The 18,938-nt window shown below is 38.3% G+C and overlaps 2 protein-coding genes across 12 annotated transcripts in view; one reads left to right on the top strand and one right to left on the bottom strand.

Annotated features, from left to right (window-relative positions):
- The window catches only part of wdsub1 (WD repeat, sterile alpha motif and U-box domain containing 1), a 94,473-nt gene that overhangs the window by 46,814 nt on the left and 28,721 nt on the right, over positions 1-18,938 (top strand). For 3 of the 4 annotated variants that reach the window (XM_059647290.1, XM_059647289.1, XM_048534046.2), the window contains 7 exons: positions 1,675-1,768; positions 2,797-2,830; positions 4,559-4,599; positions 12,138-12,241; positions 12,375-12,554; positions 14,463-14,603; positions 14,912-15,106. In XM_059647290.1, the coding sequence (XP_059503273.1) occupies positions 1,675-1,768; positions 2,797-2,830; positions 4,559-4,599; positions 12,138-12,241; positions 12,375-12,554; positions 14,463-14,603; positions 14,912-15,099 (782 nt within the window). In that variant the 3' untranslated portion in view covers positions 15,100-15,106. Of the gene's footprint in view, positions 1-1,674; positions 1,769-2,796; positions 2,831-4,558; positions 4,600-12,137; positions 12,242-12,374; positions 13,878-14,462; positions 14,604-14,911; positions 15,107-18,938 lie in introns of those variants that run through there. The other variant, XR_007247898.2, reaches the window with a different exon arrangement.
- Positions 15,507-18,938, bottom strand: part of LOC125453905 (protein TANC1-like) — a 188,527-nt gene continuing 185,095 nt past the window's right edge. For all 8 annotated transcript variants that reach the window (XM_048534037.2, XM_048534045.2, XM_048534040.2 and 5 more), the window contains 2 exons: positions 17,743-17,843; positions 15,507-17,557 (listed from right to left, as the gene is read on the bottom strand). In XM_048534037.2, the coding sequence (XP_048389994.2) occupies positions 16,276-17,557; positions 17,743-17,843 (1,383 nt within the window). In that variant the 3' untranslated portion in view covers positions 15,507-16,275. The remainder of the gene's footprint in view (positions 17,558-17,742; positions 17,844-18,938) is intronic.

Raw genomic sequence — 18,938 nt, 5'->3', positions numbered from 1 at the left:
TTAGTAGCAGTAATGCACTTATCTCTGTCAGAACATCGTTGGTTCATTTGCTTTTCCAGGTCAAAACTCTTGACTAAGATTTTAAATCAAAGTTTCATCTCACCTCTTAGGTGGATGTTAAAGATTAACAGGCATTATGTTGAAGAATATGAGCATTGTCCCAGTTTCCTGACTGACATCTATAGCTCAAACAACATCACATAAACAGTCTGTGACGTAACAATTTTTTCGAACTTCCTATATTGTCCATGTTAAACAAATGGCTGCGCTTCAGAAATACATTGATTTTAAAATATTTCCCATCAAAAAGCTGAAAACCTGTAAGTGAGAGAATATTAGTAAAAATTAAGGTAATATATTTGTTGGTACGATCTGTTGGTTGTAAGACTTTGAGGTCTCTGCCGTTATGGCAGTAGAATGATGCATTTAAGGGATAGCTAGATATGTGGAAAGCAGAAAGGAGTAGATGATTATGTTGATACTTAAGTCAATATGTTTTAGAGGAGGTTAAAACACCTATTCTTCAGACATGGAGACAGACAGCCAAACCAAATCAGCCTTTTTATCTCTATTCACAACACAGTAAAAATTGAAACTTGCAAAAAGCCTCAAAATTGTCACCCATGGTTCCTGATCAGACTTTTTGAATAATCAATTCTTGACACCAGTTTGTAGCTTTAACAATAGACTTAGCTATTAATTGCAGTAACTTCAATGGAGCAAAATTATAAACAAATTAATCTAATTGGCTTATGCTAAAACCTAAAAACCTTTATTTTCAGCCCCCTTTATACAAAAGATTTACAACTAAACACTTAAGAAAAAAGGAAATAACAAAACTGGCCTTGTGTGATTTTCACAAGACATTGTTCCACAGACATAGATAGTGGCTTCTTGGTAGATTTTCTGAAGATGTCGACTAAAGTCACCTTTTCATTTTAATCGAATAAAAGCAGCAGTTCACAGTTTAGCTTCCTATTGTATAAGCTTCCATGAGCTGATAAGGAAGGTTAGGCAGGGAGCTTTCATGCTGTAGCATCAACAGCCAGATTCTTCTTTTCATTCAAAATATAGTCCAAAACCCAATTCAATCTCTGACCATTCCCTGACAGACTGAGTGTCATCTCAATGAGATCTCAGTTACCATACAACATTTATCATCTGCTTTTCCAGACTTAGAACTAATTCTCAGGTACTGACCTCGTTAATCACCAGCTTCTGATATTTCTTTAAACATAATGCTCTTTCCTGGTGATGAAGCATCTGCAGAATCTTTTGACCAGGAGATGATCTGCAATTGACTTCCAGGCCTTTCCCCATGAAAAAGCAAAAGCTTGTTTGGTCTGTTTTCCTTTTAGTACAAACTTTTACCTACAGTCCAAAAGTCATCTTTAACTCTCAGTTCCCTATTTACAGCTCTATATCAAAATTGCTTTGGAAAAAAAAAATGAAAATCAGCAAGGGCTCGAACACAATATAGACTACTTGGATTGAATGGTCTGATTCTATTTTGTGAATTGTGTGTTGTTAACCATCATTTCTGGTGATAGTTCATAAGTTTTTTTGGTTGGAAAAAAAGTGGAATGATCATCATCCATTGATACAAACATGTAGAAATGCTTTCTGCATTGCTAACTTTCACATTTTCATATGATAATCCTTTTATGCTTGTAGGCTGTGACCTTAGAATGAAATGTTCATTAAACCGGCACACAGCTCCTGTTTTGTCATGTTGTTTTTCACCAGATGGGCAGATCTTAGTCTCTGGGTAAGTGAAGATTTTTTTCCTGATACCTGCGAATTCTCATGTTCTGAAATTGTTGTACTTGCCCCAGTTTTTATCTTTAAAAAATCAAGAGTTGTGCACCTGTTAAGTCTTGATAAAATTTGAGAAATTAAATTGAAACTTAGGTTCCTCAGATTTTGGAAATATTTTGCAAATAAGCTTCACTTTGTATCACATTTAGGTTGTATATGTATGCTCTGCGTCTTCAAAGTAAGTTGGCTGTTTCACGTTAGCAGTGTGTCCCATTTCACGAATCCTAAGTCAAATAGCTTAACTGCTTATTTATTGGCACCTCTGAAATGTTTCATTGCTATTTCCAGATAATGCAGAAGATTAGACAATCATGCAGAACATAACAGTGGAATTGACTCAATCTCCCGATTTATTCTCTGTCCCACAAAATAGCTACTGTGCTATCTCTATCAGTGTTTTTCTTTCCCATCTCATTTCTTACTTCCACCAGTATGGACTCCACATCTTCCAAGCAAGGATAATTTATTGCCAAACTTGTTCGACCCCATACCGACAAATTCCTTACTGTCAATCCTTTCAAAAAGTCACATGCCTGAAAATTTAGTTCCCACCTTTGATTGCCTTGTAAGTGTTTCTCCTTAATGGCTATAAGATCATAGCCCCTTAGCTTGTACTTGGGCTATTAACTCAGTTATATTCCGAACATTATGCGCATTCAAATAGAGTCATTAATTTTGCTTTCTTAGCACTTTATTCTCTTTTGATCCATTTACAGCTGTTTTTCTGTGCTTGAATACTAAGTCCTGCTCTTGTTTTTGTATCCAAATAGCTGCCTTGTATTGGTATCACATCCTCCTGCTTTGTTAGTCTTCAAGACCCTTATTTATCCACCTATCAAATCCAGTCTTGAATTTTGGTGCCTTAGCCTAGAAAATATATTCTGAATACACACTCACCTAAAATTCTGTTAAAACCTAAATTATAGAAGGAGAATTAGTGCAATTTTGTAGTTGAAAACTTCTGTTTCCTCTTTAAAGGTCTGTTGACAAATCTATAATCATTTGGAATTCGGTAAGTCTACCTTGATGTTGCTTTGGGCAAATTGAGAATGTCACAATGGAGTATGTATTCAAAACGATGCAACTGTCTATAACTAAGTACTATTTTCATTTGAAACGATAGAGATTTAAAATTAATGTTAGGCTTATACCATTAATATAGTTTTTCTTTAATTCTGGTCTGATAGCTACTGGTAATTAGGTTTGCTTTATTTGACCCTGGCTGTATATTTTTCTTACAATGCAGTATTATCTTTTGCCTCATGTTAAAAGTGTAAACAAAAGCTAGGGTATTTTAAATTCAGTTGATCAATGGCAGATTCCTACAGATTTAGAACGTAGCTATTGTCTAAGAAGGGAGACAGTAAACTGGGAATTACAGATGTGTCATCTTGTCAGTAGTGGGGAAAATGCTAGAGCATCCATCGGAAAATAATGAAGAGCTGAGCATTTGAAAACAATGGTAGGATCAGTCAGTTATCATAGATTTATGAAAGTAAGATCATGCTTTACAAATATATTGGAATTGTTCAAACAAATGACTAGTAGAGTTGATGACTGGGAGCCAATGAATGTGAGATAAGTGTGCAAAATTAAAGTGCATGCGATTTCAGGTAGTGTTTTGAGATGGATAGAAAACTGGTTGGCAGACAGGAAACAAAGAGTAGGAATAAATGGGACATTTTCCAAATGACAGGCAGTGACTAGCAGGGTACTATAGGGATCAGAGCTAGCACTCCAGCTGGTCTCAAAATATATTAAAATTTGAAATAAGGAACTAAATGTAATTGCTCCAAACTTGGAGACAACGCACAGCTGCGTGGGAGGGCAAACCATGAGGAGGATGCAGAGATGCTTCTTGTAATTTTGACATGCTGAAAATGTGCAAATTTATTTCAGATGCAGTATAATTTGGATAAATATGAGGCTATCATTTGGGAGCAGAAACCAGGAGACAGGTTGTTCTCTGGCTATAAATTGAGAGGGAATATGCAGTGAGACCTGGGTGCCCTCATACACCAGTCATTGAAGGTATTCATGTAGCTGCAACAAGCTGTGAAGAAGGCAAATAAGTCTATTGGCTTTCATAGCAGGAGGATTAGAGTACAAGAACATTAATGACTTGCTGCAGTTACATAGGGCTTTGGTGAGACAACGGTTTTGGTTTCTTTATCTGAGGAAGGGTATTTTGGCTGTGGAGGGAGTGCAGCAAAGTTTTACCAGACTGATTCCTGGGATGGTGGGACTTTATTTTTGGGAGAGGATGAATCAGTTAGGATTATGTTTGCTAGAGGTCATAAAAACTTAAAATCTAATAGGACGAGGGAGGGTACATATAGGAAGGATATTCTGGATGGCCGGGATATCCAGACCCAGAGGTCTCGGTCTAAGAGTACAGAGTAAATCCTTTAGGACTGAGATGAAGAGAAGTTTCTTCCCCCGGACAATGGTGAGTCTGTGGAATTTGCTGCTACAAAAAGTAGTCAAAGCCAAAACATTGTATGATTTCAAGGATGAAGCAGATGTAGCACTTGTGCTTAAGGGATCAAAGGATATGGGGGAATGGTGGGAACTGGTATTTGAATTAGATGATCAACCATGATAATGATGAATTTTGAAACAGGCTCAAATGGCCAAATGGCTGCCTACTCATGATTTTATTATGCATTTTATTTATATGATTGTTTGAAACATTAAAATCAAACAAATTCATAGTTAATGTTGCTCTTTTATTATGTAGAGCAGTGGAGCACCGCTTTATACACTGACACAGCATGAACGGTATGTAACTGACAGTTAAAATCATGGATGTCTCGCTGATGACATCAGTTAGGACTTGTCTTCACTGCCTAATCCTAATTAAATTCAATCACCCTCTGATAATACTTTATAATTTTTGTAGCTGAAAAGCTTAAAAAAATTCCATTTTCAATCAAATTGTAAACACGGACATAGAGCTTTTTCATACAGTCTTCGGTTATGCTGAACATTGTGATTAACTATTGAATAATTAATTGTTAATTTTGCCTGATCTCTGATTGGTTCCGCACTACATGCACTATAAAGTTGTCCCTCAAGGCACTCATTTTGATAGTGGGCATTATCTCTTTGTTCTTTATGGTTTGTGTGGATGTACAGCAGCAACTACAATCTGTTTATCAACAACCAGCAACTATTTACACTTCGAGTAGTTTAAGTCAGATATATTCACTGGTCCTGATGCACGTAACTATGACAGCTCTTTTATATTTGTGAATCAGGCATGAGTTGTCATGTGTTCTGGATGACCAAAATCGCATGCAAGTGTTTTTAATTTTCTGATTGTAATACAGATATTTGCTGCGCAAAGAGCAAAGAAAATTACGGGACATTGCTAGTGATCTCCATACCAGGCAACATCCTGGCGAACCTTCCCTGTACCCTCTGGAAAGCATCCACATCTTTTTGGTAATGTGGCGACCAGAACTGTACGCAGGATTCCAAATGTGGTCAAACCAAAGTCCGATGTAACTGTAACATGACCTGCCAGCTCTTGTACTCAATACCCCATCTGATGAATGAAAACATGCCATATGTGTCCTTGACCACTCTCGATCTGCGTTGCCACCTTCAAGTACAATGGTTATAGTTAGCTATAGTTTGCAGAAGGTCAGAGTCATGGATCTACTGCATCCGGACTTTCACAAGTATTTGTGACTTCTCATTAATTCTGTTCAACTTTGCAAACTTCAGGGTTTAAGTTGCATTAATCCAAAAGGCTCGCTTCAAGTTCTGCTGGATGGAGTTACTTCTCCTTCCTCCACTTGTGGGATTTCTGAACGTTTATGGTATCACAGCGAATGTACTTTGAGGATGATTTTATGACAGTATAAGCAGCCAAGTTGGAGACAACAAGGACTGGTGATGGGATGATGGAAAATCACAGCAGATCAGACAGTTTCAGACAGCTTTTACAGATGAGCAGCCAAGTTGTTGGTCAGTTGAGGAAGTTGGTGATATGCTGTTTTGCAATACTCGTTTGATCATCAAGAAATTGAATATAGCTAAATTTGGTCCATGCCAGTACACAGAATTTAACTACAGAGTATTTTGTACAATCAATCATACTTAAAGTACTGATGATGCCCTGGAGCATCCTGTCGTCCAGTATGCATTTGATTAGGAACAGGAAAGAATAGGTCATTCAGCTGAGATTGCACTAGCGGTCACTAATATAGCGACTCAAATATAGGTGAATGGACACATACTGAGGATGACCTGAAGAGTGTAGAGACATAAACTTGGTAGATCAACAATAACGATATACTGACATTGGAGATATTTCTGGGAAAGTTCACTATGTTGATCCTGGATATGGAGGGGATTTCTTATTGAGGAGAGGTTCGGTACGTTGGATATGTACTCATTGGAGCTTAGAGTGAGAGATTGTCTTACTGAAACTTGCAAGATTCTTAGGGAACCAGAAAATGTGGAAGCAGTGGTTATTTCCCCCTTGTGGGAGAGTCTAGGACCATTGCGCATAAAGGAAATCAAGGGTTGCCCATGTAAGACAGATGCAGAGGCAGGGTCATTAAGAGAATTGATTTGATGATTTTCACAGCTGACTTAATGGGTCAAATGGCCTAATTCTGTTCCTACATCTGATGGTCTACTGATTCTAACCTCAGCTCCTCTTTCCTGCCTACCCAGATATCATTATCTGCTTCTGCCTTTTTTCTAAAAAAAAGCTAGTGACACTGCCTCCTCCACTTTTGGGCAAGAGAGTTCCACAGACAATATGACCTTGAGCCATATGTAGCAGACTATTTATTTTTAAATTGTGTACCCTAGTTCTCGTTTCTCCCACAAAAGGAAACATTCTTTCAGCATATACCCTGTCAAGTTTGCATAGATTCATGTTCATTTTGTAAGAATACAAGAAGTAGGAGCAGGAGTAGCCCATTGAGCCTGCTGTGCCATTCAATAACATAATGGCTGATTTTTTTTCAAGGACTCAGCTCCACTTACGCACCCGTTCACTTGAACTCTTTGTTGCCTTCGAAACATTTGAGGTGGTAGCCTGAAGTGCTTCAGACTCACAACCTTCATGTGAAGTTCCTTCCCAATTTAGTCACATAGCTGCTCCTCTTTATTTTGAAGCTATGGCCACTAGTTCTAATTCCACCCAGCCATGGAGACAACCTTCCTGCTTCTATCTTATCTGTTCCCTTCATAATTTTGTTTCTATAAGATTCTCACCTCATTCTTCTAAATTACAATGAATCGACTGGGACTATACTCAATCTCTCCTCATAAGCTAACCCTCAAGTCCGGAATCAACCTTGTGAACTTCCTCTGCGCTCCTTCCAGTGTCAGTACGTCTTTTCTCAGGTAAGGAGACTAAAACTATACGTAGTATTCCAGGTATGGCCTCACCAGCACCCAGTACAGCTGCAGCATAACCTCCCTGTTTTTAAACACCGTCCCTTTAGCAATGAAGGACAAATTCCATTTGTCTTCATGACTACCTGCAAACCAACTTTTTGTGATTCATGCACAGCAGCATACTGTAACTTTTCACTATTTAAATAGTATTTCCAACCAAAATGGATGACCTCACGTTTACCAATATTGTACTGCATCTGCCAGACCCTTGCCCACTCTCATAACCTACCTATATCCCTCTGCAGACTTGTAGTGTCTTCTGTATACTTTGTTCAACCATTCATTTTAGTGTGATCTTTTCCTTTTGACACATTACACTCGGTTCCCAACTCTCAATCATCTATGTAAATCACGAACAATTGTAGTTCCAACACTGATCCCCGAGGCACACCACCAGCCTGTAGATCACTGACCAGAAAAACACCCATTTATCCTCACTCCTTGCTATCTGTACTAATCCTTTACCCGTAACACAGTGCACCCTTTTGTGTGGCTCCTTGTCAAATGTCTTTTGGAAATCCACCAGATTCCCTTTTCAACCACACTTGTAATGTCTTCAAAGAATTCTGTAAGTTAGTTAAACATGACCAGTCTTTCATGAACCCATGCTGCATCTGCCTGACAGGACAATTTGTATCCAGTTGTCTCGCTATTTCTTCCTTGATAGATTCATGCATTTTTCCCCACTACGTAAATTAAGCTAACGGGCTATGGTTACCTGGCTTTGGTCTGCCTCACTTTTTAAAAAAAAAAGTGTTGTCACATTTGCTGTTTGGCAATCTGCCAGAACTGCCACAGAGTCAAGCAAATTTTGGTAAATTACCCTAAGTGTGCTTGCTGTTTCTCTTGCCATCCTGGGATGCATTCTGTCAGGGCCCAGAGACTTGTCTACCTTTACCTCCGTTAGCATGCCCCACATTACCCCTTTAGTGATAATGATAGTTTGTAGGTCCTCACCTGCCAAAGCCTCCTTGACATCAATTCTTGGCATGTTAGTGGTGTTTTCCACTGAAGACTGACACAAAATACCTGTTCAACACCAGCTATTTCTCATTATTAAATCTGATTTCTCATTCTCTAAAGGACCTATGTTTACCTGAGCCACACTTTTTTCCATTTTGCAGAAACTTTTGCTGTTTTTATATTCTGAGCTAGTTTACTCCCATTGTCTATCTTAGCCACCAAGAAAGCTGTTAATCTTTTAAAAATTTCCCCATCTTCTAGTTTCTCAATAATCTTTGTATGCATTAGCTTTCAATTTGATACCCATACTTTATTTCCTTTGTTATCATTTCAAAATGATCATCTCATTCTTCTAAACTCCACCTTTTGCTCATAACAACCAGTGTCTTGGGAATGATCAAAATGAACTGCTTCAATTGTAATTATTTCTTTTTAAAAGAGGGAGACTAAAACTGTACACCGTCATCTAGATGTAGTCCTGAACAACTGAAACAAACATCCTACCTTCTTTGTTCTGAAGGGTCACTGGACACTAAATGTTAATTGTGATTTCTCTCCATGGATGCTGCCAGACCTGCTGAGAATTTCCAACAATTTCTGATTTTGATCCCACTTCTTTATTCCATTCCACTTGCAGTAAGCCCAGCTCCTTCTTTCTAACAATGTATCTCCAATTAATATCATGCTTTTCCACTCTTTCTGCCAAATGGGAAATGTGAATTGTCCACTTATTATCCTCAAAGACAGTCAACATCCTGGAGGTTACCACTGACCAGAAATTGAACTGGATCAACTGTTTAAATACAAGATATGTCTACAAGAGCATGTCAGAGGCTGGGAATCCTGTAGCAAGGAACTAGTTTCCTGATTCCCTCAGCCTATCCACCATCTAGAAGGCACACGTCGAAAGTGTGATCGTGTACCTCCACTGAACATTGAGTAATGTCCAGCAATTTGTACAACCTTCTTTACAAGAAGCACTACAGAAGTCGACCAAGGGTTCTTAGACAGTACCTTCTAAATGCATGACTGTGACCCTCTAGAAAGATAAGGACGGCAAATATTTGGGAATACTATCACTGCAAGTTCCCTTCCGAGCCACTCATCGTTGTCACCTAAGTTAGAGAAATATCACTATTGCTTCTACGTAGCTGGTGAAATCCTAGAATTCCCCCCGGCCTGTTTAACAGCATTGTGGATGTATCAGTGCAAAATGGAATACAGTGGTTCAGGAAGGCAACTCGCCACCTTAAAGGCTTTTAGCGGATAGGTGATGAATGCTGGCCCAGCCAGTGAAGTTCATAACCCCTGAATGCAAAACAAAATGCCAAATTTTTTGCCCACTCTCTCTTTATTATTAAATATTATAGATATAGCATTATAGATAGATTCCTTGTGTCCTAGTTACAGCTTACTTTCCAAATTATTTTTGTGCTGTCAGTAAATATAACAACTGTATATTCTGTCTCTGTGTAAATAATTCATATAGACGAGGCCCCCACAATGATTCTTATGGTACTCCATTCTTCATATCTTGTCAATATGAAAATGAGTAATTTATGCTTACTTTGTTTCCTAACTAACCAACCCTCATGCAGATTTGTTTTACCTCTTGTAACATGAGTTCTTATTCTATGTAGGAACTTTAGTGGCATCTTGTCAAATGCCTTCTGAAAATCTAATATGGTAATAAAGATTACCCTTTGTTTACATCAGTTGTTACTTCCTCAAAGAATTCCAGCAAGTTAGTCAAACATTTTTCACAACTCAGGCGACACTGCCTGATTGCATCAAGATCAATGGCAGCTTGTGTGATATTGTGTTACTGAAGTCTTGCAAGATTCCGTCTTGGTTCCTTAGTTGAATGGGGCAAATACAGGGCCCACAGAGGCCGCACTTGGCTTACTTCTGAAATCCCGCCAAAAATGTATCAAAGGATCAAAAAATTGAGCACAGCAATTGCAATTAGGTCAGAATTCCACTTCTTTTGAAAACACTGACTCAACAAAATCAGTGATTCTCCAAAGGATATATTCTAGAATTTTATAGGCCATGTAAGTGATGAACCAGTCATTTCAGGGTCATTCTTTAGCTTTACAGTATGGCAATCTTTAATACTGACAGTTTCCTAATAGACTTTCTCCCATGTCTGTTGAAAGGTTTCTTTTGTGGCAGTCGGATGTTTTAGAAGAATTGAGGCCATTGCTTGTTGTGTTTATTCATAGATCTCTTGGTGTTTTTCGTTGAGTATTTCTTCTTGTGCTGCTCACTATTTTTGGAGGCTAAGCAGTTAGTTTGGATTTAGAAATGTAATGGTCTGTCAGATTAGTAGTTTCAGGGCGTTTTCTAAGGATACACTCAAATTCATAGAACATAGAACATTGCAGTACAGTACAGGCCCTTCGGCCCTCGATGTTGTGCCGACCTGTCGTACCGATCTCAAGCCCATCTAACCTACACTATTCCATGTACGTCCATATGCTTATCCAATGATGACTTAAATGTACCTAAAGTTGGCGAATCTACTACCGTTGCAGGCAAAGCGTTCCATTCCCTTACTACTCTGAGTAAAGAAACTATCTCTGACATCTGTCCTATATCTTTCACCCCTCAATTTAAAGCTATGCCCCCTCGTGCTCGCCGTCACAATCCCAGGAAAAAGGCTCTCCCTATCCACCCTATCTAACCCTCTGATTATTTTATATGTTTCAATTAAGTCACCTCTCAACCTTCTTCTCTCTAATGAAAACAGCCTCTCCTCGTAATACCTTCCCTCCATGCCAGGCAACATCCTAGTAAATCTCCTCTGCACCCTTTCCAAAGCTTCCACATCCTCTTATAATGCGGTGACCAGAACTGTACCAGAGTTTTGTACAGCTTCACCATAACCTCTTGGTTCCGGAACTCGATCCCTCTATTAATAAAAGCTAAAACACTGTATGCCTTCTTAACAGCCCTGTTTAAAAAAAAGTTCAGATATTCTATAGAATCATTCAGTTACATCTGGCTGAGTTGAGATCCTAGCAGGTCATCTGTAGTCAGAGCTAGCCAGCTGAATGTACTACTGGATTAGGTCCTGCATCCCTTCATCCAGGAGGGTATTAATTGCCCTGAAAATGCTCCAACTGACCATAGCAATAGAGAGGCTACTTAACTAATAACATTCCGGTGCTGCAAGGTTACAGTTCACTCCTTTTACGGTGCTTCCCTGTAGTAATTTAGATTTCCTATCACTTAAATTTCTGTGTTGAGTTTGGGGAATTGAGTATTTTGCAGGATGAATGACACTTTTTTCCACATTGATGTTTGGAAACAATGGTGAAATGCAGGTGATTGTCCTGTTTCCAGTAATCAGTAGAAAGTTGCTCAGGCTTAAGAATCAGTGATCACTTGCAAGTCATCAAATATCTGGCTGGTGAGATCTTTGCCGAGTTTGCTTCACAGTGTCCTGTGGTGTTATGACTGTTCAAGACACTAAATCTTTGGGCCAAAATTGGTCTGCTTGGGAGAGTAAGTTTCAGCCATTTTTAATGTAATGTATGGTTGGTTCTGGGCATCTGCAGACTTGGACCTTCCTGTGAAGTATTTTCACTGGCAGGATGGTCAGTCACAGATTCAAATGTGTAGTCGCGTGGAACTAGCAGATATTACATTTGGGAGAAAGGATTGACATTTTATTCCTGCGTAACTGGTCATGAAAGATTTTTTAACAAGCTTGAGGTTTTCACAATTTTTCTACCACCATCATTGAGACTCAGTTACTATTTGAGTATAAAGGTAGCAGGAAAATATTGTTGTTTGGCAGTACTAAAGGCAACTCAGTACTATTTGAATGACTGAACTCATGAGAACATTCTCCTAACACAATCTGCTGTATAGTCTTTGACTTTGTACATTTTACTACTGCATTAATTTTTTAAAAACATTTTCAGGTATGTGACAACTTGTGCATTTGCGTGTGATCTTCCCCTAATTGCAACTGGGTCTATGGATAAAACTGTGCATATTTGGAAAATGGGATTTAAGGACATTTCTGGTTCGTATTTCATTTTCAGAATTTCACCTCAAACGTGTTGAAATCATTTACATATAGATGTGTAATAGGAAAGATGAAAAATGTATACACACCATCCATGGATAAAGTAAGATACATTTGTTTTTTTTTAAAGATATTGAATCATCGGGGAGACTTAAACATTCTGTTCAGCACTGGTCAGAAGATGAGGTCTGTTCGTGGCTTTCAGGAGAAGAGCTTCAGGATTTAATAGCTCTTTTCAAATCTAACAACATTGATGGTCAGGAATTATTGAGTCTTACTAAAGAAAACCTTCAGAATGATTTGAAAGTTGGTAAGATCTATGAAATAAGCATACACAAAATATTTCAACTAGCAGTTGGCTATTAAACAGGGCTAAGCCCGAAATTGGAGAAAACCTATGCTACTTTCAAGAATCAGGTATGAAGTAGACCATCTCGGGTTGAGATGAAAAAGCATTTCTTCATTCAATCTGTTGAGGCCAACATGCTGAATGTTCAAGAAAGTTTTTTTTAACCTCTGCTTTAAAGGCAGTGAGGGATGGGGCGGGCGCGGTGGGGAGATGACAAAGAAGCAATATATCATTGAGACTGAGCATCAGCCAAGATCATATTAAGTGGTCTCCTGCTGCTCCTAGTTTCAATGTTAATGACTAATGCACAAAATTGTCTTGAGGGGAGTTTGATATGATTATTCACCTTTAAAACTCTCCTATAAACCAGAGAACCAGAAGCACAGGAATTCCAACAGGAAAACAGCCAAAGGCTTAGTTCTTGGAGCAAGGACTGTACAGTCAATAGATGGGAGAGGCCACTATTAAATTGGCTAATTTGTGCTCCTGAGATGCTGCTTGGCCTGCTGTGTTCATCCAGCTTCACACTTTGTTATCGTGGACTCTCCAGCTTCTGCAGTTCCTATTATCTCTCATAGGGCAGAAGTAGTATTTCGTCATAATGCATCTTACCAACAAGGATCAGGAATTTATATAAATGGATAGATTTTTCAGAGCTATATTTCCCAACCTGACAGTTCTCATGTAGTACAGATGTTAAGGTAAACCAGTACTACTTCGCAGCAATGTGCTGGAGTATTTTGAAATTAAAAGGTCCAGAACCAAAAACAGCCATTTAATCAGCTGCTGTAAAATGACAAGTATGAAGTTAGGGCGGTAGATGTGTAGGATGCAAGGTGGCCAGATAAGTGATGCAAGTTTAGAGTAGTTTGCTATAGCTGGGTGCAGTGCGAAGTTTGAGTGGAACCACAAGGGTGGTCACAGCAGAAACGGAAACTGGAAGAAGTTGCATTGTTGTTGAACTATATTTACAGAGGATGAATGTCAGTAGTAATTTTAATCTCTGATAGTCTTGAGCTGTGAACCAGGCAGCAATTAAAGACTCTTAGGACTAAAGAAATGAGGCTGTTGCTTTGGGATAGGCATAAATAAGACACGAACCTCGTAAGAGCAAAATGTAGCTATAAGCCTTAAATTATGTGGACTAGGGATAAGAAATTAATTTTTTAAAAAAATCAGGTCAGTAGCCTCCTCTCATTAAGATCCAGAGATCGAACAACATCTGTAAACCCTTTCGTGTTTGCTCAGCATTGGACCCATTGTTCTTCGACCGTCTGTTGTTAGGTGAGTGTGTAACTAATGAAATGGTTCATCACCTGCCACTAGCCAAGTTTTAGCCTATGAACAGAGTAGATTCTCATTTAGGAATCAGGGAGCCAATAAATGGTGTATATCAGAAACTAGTACAATCACATGCATTCAGAAACATCAGCAGGAGGCTAGAGGAAAGGACATGTCACGGTTTCGGGTACCTGAAACATTGGCTTCACCTTTCCTTCCGATAGTGCCTGGCTTGCAGCCTCCTGAATGCCTACCTTGGATTCCAGCATCTGCGAGTTTTTTTGTCTCTAACTGGGTTTAAAATCATATTGTAAGTAAGTGAGAATAAGGATAGCAGATAGAAGAATTAGACTTGAAGCTATAGGTTCAACTCAGCAATGCACACGTGAAGACAGATGTATAACTTGCTTTGCAGCTCACATTTATAAGTTCAAAGCTGCCATCATAGGTAATATTTTTAGACAGCACTTCATACACAACTGAAAATGTTTCATGTTAATGTTCTTCCATATTTTGCCAAGGTTCAGTTTTTGCTGTTTATTCATAAAATGCATTAGAACTTGCTACTATTAAATTTTTTTTTAACAGGGTCACTTGGACTGCGTAACAAAGCAATGCGAAAAATTGAAGAACTAAAAGCCAAAATGGAACCAATGTGTGTTGAGGTACCAGATGAATTCCTCTGTCCAATATCAAGGGAGATCATGACTGATCCAGTGATTGCTTCAGGTAGTGAGATTGATACTTGTATACATTTAGTGTAAATGTAAATGGCAAAGTTAGACCACTTGTCTAAATTGGATGTGCAACCTGGGATCTGTACTCCAACTTCCTCCTGTGTCAAGCCAAAAGCAATTGTTACCTTCTTGCAGAGTAAGATGGTAAAGTACTTTGAGGGTCCCTGTTGAAATATATATTCCATTGTTGAGAAGTGAAGACTGTTAGTGTTGTTTGCTCTCACTGACTCAACTACTAACCAATGGAGCTCTCATATTTATTGTGCAACTGACGCTTATTAAACGTTATTCATTTGATAGATGGCTATTCTTATGAGAGAGAAGCAATTGAGAGCTGGATTAATACTAAAAAACGTACAAGTCCTATGACAAATAAGCCATTAGAAACATCTTTAATAACACCCAACAGAACACTGAAAATGGCTATTGACCGCTGGATGGAAGCCCGACAAATACTACGAATGCCAGCAAACCAAGGATGCGATTAAATCTTAGGTAGGTGTTTTTATCGAGAGAAAGAAATATTTAAATCAGTGAGTTTCATTCATTTCTAATTAAGCGTTAGCATCCAAATTTTAACATATAGTTGCTACAAAAATGTTTTGTCTAATATTTATTTTAAAGCACACAAACTAGGTAGTAGCCATTAAAATATTTAACAGCTTGTCTGGAAATACAAAGAATCAATATACTGCAGTAAGAAAATCGTCAACATCATTTGCATGGATGTAGAAAAACATGCAGTCTTCAGAGACAGCTAAGGATGAAAGAACCTCTCAAAGCCCAAGTTTTATTCATCTGGCATAAATAAATTGAACATCCCTGGAAAGTGCATTTATGAAAAGCAGTTGACAAAAGACAATTCACAACCCATAAATATTAGAATATACTTGTCTTTTATTTTTTTTGGAGTATGTTCTAGAAAAGAGAATTAAATCAAACATTAGAAATTGTACAATACTTTATCAGTTTTTTTTTCCCCTCTGCTTGGCAATACAATATGCTGTAAGGAATAAATTATTAGCAGTTTAATTAATTACATGATCTGTGGGTGGGAAAAATAGCAAACATAAAGGAAATAAATAGTTAGTATTGGGAAACTTGTAATATAACCACTATTTTACACAATTTAATTAGTGCAACAAATTGTTGATTTAGCTAAGTTTTTCATGACTACATAAATCATTCTACAAGAGGTTTGCCCAAGAGCTGGCTGATTTGCAAAAATAACTGGTGTGTATCTTAACTGAATCTATATCTTCCTTTTCACTGAAATGTTAAAAATGCATGTTCTGTATACAAGATTTTGTTTTTAAAATTACAGCAAAAGCACTCTACAGCAGTTTTATAAAGTGCAGTTATTCATTTTTGTGTTAAATGCAATATTACAAGAATCAGTGCAAGAGCCAGCTAGGTTAAAGCTTACCTTTTTATAACAGCATGTAATTCGCCAGCACAGAAAGTGGTTGAGGCCAAAACATTCAGGTATTGTTCTTAGGGTTAAAGGTTATGGAAAAAGTGAGAACAGAGTGCTGAAATGGGTGATCATGTTGAATGACCTATTCCTGCTCCTATATAGCAGTAGCTACAAATTCTACTACTAGATTACAACTTAGACAAAAAGGTAATGACCACTGGTAAGCAATAGAGTTCATCAGTCTAGTTTACACATTAGATTCTATAAAAGATCGCTTTGGTTTTAATGGAGTATTATTACTTGGATGTGTATCTCTAGCTATGAGAGATTGTGACTTAGAACTGTGTGGAACCGTCAAGGATGGATTAGATTCTTGCAAGTTTGTGGTGGTCGGACAAGTCTTGGAATGCATTCCATTTTGAAGATTTCCAGCAGAACCTAGAGTTGGAAGTTTTTTATGATCATGATAAGCACCAACAGGTTTGGTAAACTGTGGCTCACAATGAATATTTTGGCCAGTAGGAATTGAAGCATTTGTAACTACTCCATCTATCGACTGATCATGCCACAATCGAATCTGTTGATTGTTGGACTGATGTTGCTGGGATCTTACTGTTTTATCAATTATTCCCATAAATGGTGTAGTTCTTGGTCTGCATTCAGCTCCACTCAAGTTTTGGTTGGACTTCTCCATATTACATTCCAAGCTGTTTTTGAGGTGAGCATTTGAAGTTTGCCTGTTGTCAGAGACGGTGCTTTTGGAGGCTAGACTGCTTGTAGAACCAGAAATAGCTGAAGACTTCACATGTACTCCTTGATCTACATTTTCTGAGAAATCCATAGTCAGGAGGGGCTGTACAAGTGGAATTTCTGCTGGCAGCACATTTATAACATTCTCAGTTGTAGTATGTTCATTGTGCTGCAGCTGCACAGACCAAGCTGAAGCCACCCTTTCTCCAGAAGTCCCAGAAAACGTTCGGGTATTGACTGCATGCTCTGTTTGTTGAACATTTCTTTGATCATGGTGAGAACTTGTATTTCTTCCTCCAGTTTGTAAAAAAGACATATGCTGGTTTGTTTTCACAATCTGAGCTTGTCTGGGAGGCTGAGTAACTTGACCTTGTGTAAGTGGTTCCCGAAGTAATTTGTGTTTAGATTTATTCTGTGGAGAGGTAGCCCTTGGGTTCTGTTCAGAACTTGCATCATCTTGAAGTCCTTTCTTAAATACAACTGAGCTTGGATAATGCTGAAGCTTTGATGATGCAGGTTGAATTTCACTAGGTAGTCCAACACTAGCCTCATCAACTCCTTCAATGCCAAACAATGAGCTATCAATGTGTTGGTGTAGTAATTCCTCTTCATTATCAGATTCATTGTTTTGCTGTGGTTGTGGACACTGCTGTTTCTGTTGTGCGCGATGTAGTTGTTTACATTCCTCTTCTATTCGAGCCAGGAGCCGCTTTATTTCTCGGTTGTTAGGACAAAGCTTAGCGGCCTCTTGTAGATCTGACAGGGCTGCAGAAAATTGCCTGTAGAAAAGTAGTACTATTTGTTATGTAATCAATTTTATTCCAATTTTTTAAGCAGACAGGAGCTCACTTTTCAAAGAACACAATAGCACCCAAATCTTTATTTCCAAGCCCTGTTCATTTGCAGGGCTAATTGCTTCAGATGGGGTGGAAAGACTACTCTAGGAGACGTATGGCATTCTCACCTGCTGTTCCTTTTAGCCCTTCCTCTGGCATAGTAAGCTTCATATGATTTAGGCTTTAATTCCAATGCCTTAGAAGCAAATTCCTCTGCCATTCCGAAGTCCTGGAGATTTTTTAAAAAAAAGCAAAAAAAGTGTATCCACTTAGTGTGAAATCTTACCCAGCTTTGTCAATTATTTTCTTAGTTGTAAGGATATTGATCTGAGTGAGGGAAAAGACAGGGCAAATATCAAAGAATACTGGAGAAACTCAGCAAACCTGGTAGCATCTGTGGAGACAGGCAAAAAACAAATGGATTTTTTTCATTTGCCATGTCTGTCGAGCTTCTCCGTATTTAACTTCTATTCTAGTTAGCATTAAGAGCTGGGCAAATTTGTTTGAGGTACATACACAAGTTGTTACTCCAAGAGCTTATTCAGGAGGAGGAATAATGGAACAACTAAACTACTAAAGCATGAAGATTGGGGCGGGGTGGGGGGGAAAAAAGGCAAGTAAAGATTTTTCATTCAAACCAAACAATAGGACTGAGATGGAGGCAGGGACAAATTTGAAAGACAAAAGGGAATACAGAAGAAGCAATTTCCGAAATGTGAACAAGTGGGTTTCTATCTCCACGGAGCAAGCACCAGATATGGTTTTGCAAAATGAACTGAGGCAAGTAGTTTAGTGTGGGTATAATTTGAGAATACTGACTACACCATCCAATTCAATGCTTCTTGTCTTTTACTAAAGATACTAATTTCAGTCCCCTGCTACCAAATGAGTTGGAAAGGGAATGGTTGAGAAAGCTAATCGAAAGGATACGGAGATGTAAGGTAGAGCTAATATGTTGATAGGCCATATCATCATAACCAGAGGAGAGAACAATGAAAGTAAGTATTCTTTGAGGATTACCATCAAGAAGGCAAAATGAAATTCTGAAGTAAACCACTCAAATACTAAAGTAACCTAGTCCTATGCAGAACCATCAGGACAAATATTTGTACCAGACAGAAGTGCCATTTAATGGCTTTTCCCTCAACCTCCTGAAAGAATAAAAAACATTAATGACATTTCAGAATCACTTTAAAATGTACATATATTGGGTTCAGAAGGCTGTTTAAAAACACAATAACAAGGTTGCATCATTATCTGATACCCTCACCTGGCCATTATACTTTTAAGATAAATGTGAAGCATGAAAGATCTTGGAAAAGAG

This window comes from Stegostoma tigrinum, chromosome 7 (assembly GCF_030684315.1).
Source record: "Stegostoma tigrinum isolate sSteTig4 chromosome 7, sSteTig4.hap1, whole genome shotgun sequence".
Lineage (NCBI taxonomy): Eukaryota > Metazoa > Chordata > Chondrichthyes > Orectolobiformes > Stegostomatidae > Stegostoma > Stegostoma tigrinum.
Note: the sequence above shows the minus strand (reverse complement) of the source record. Positions and strands in the feature narration are given on the sequence as shown.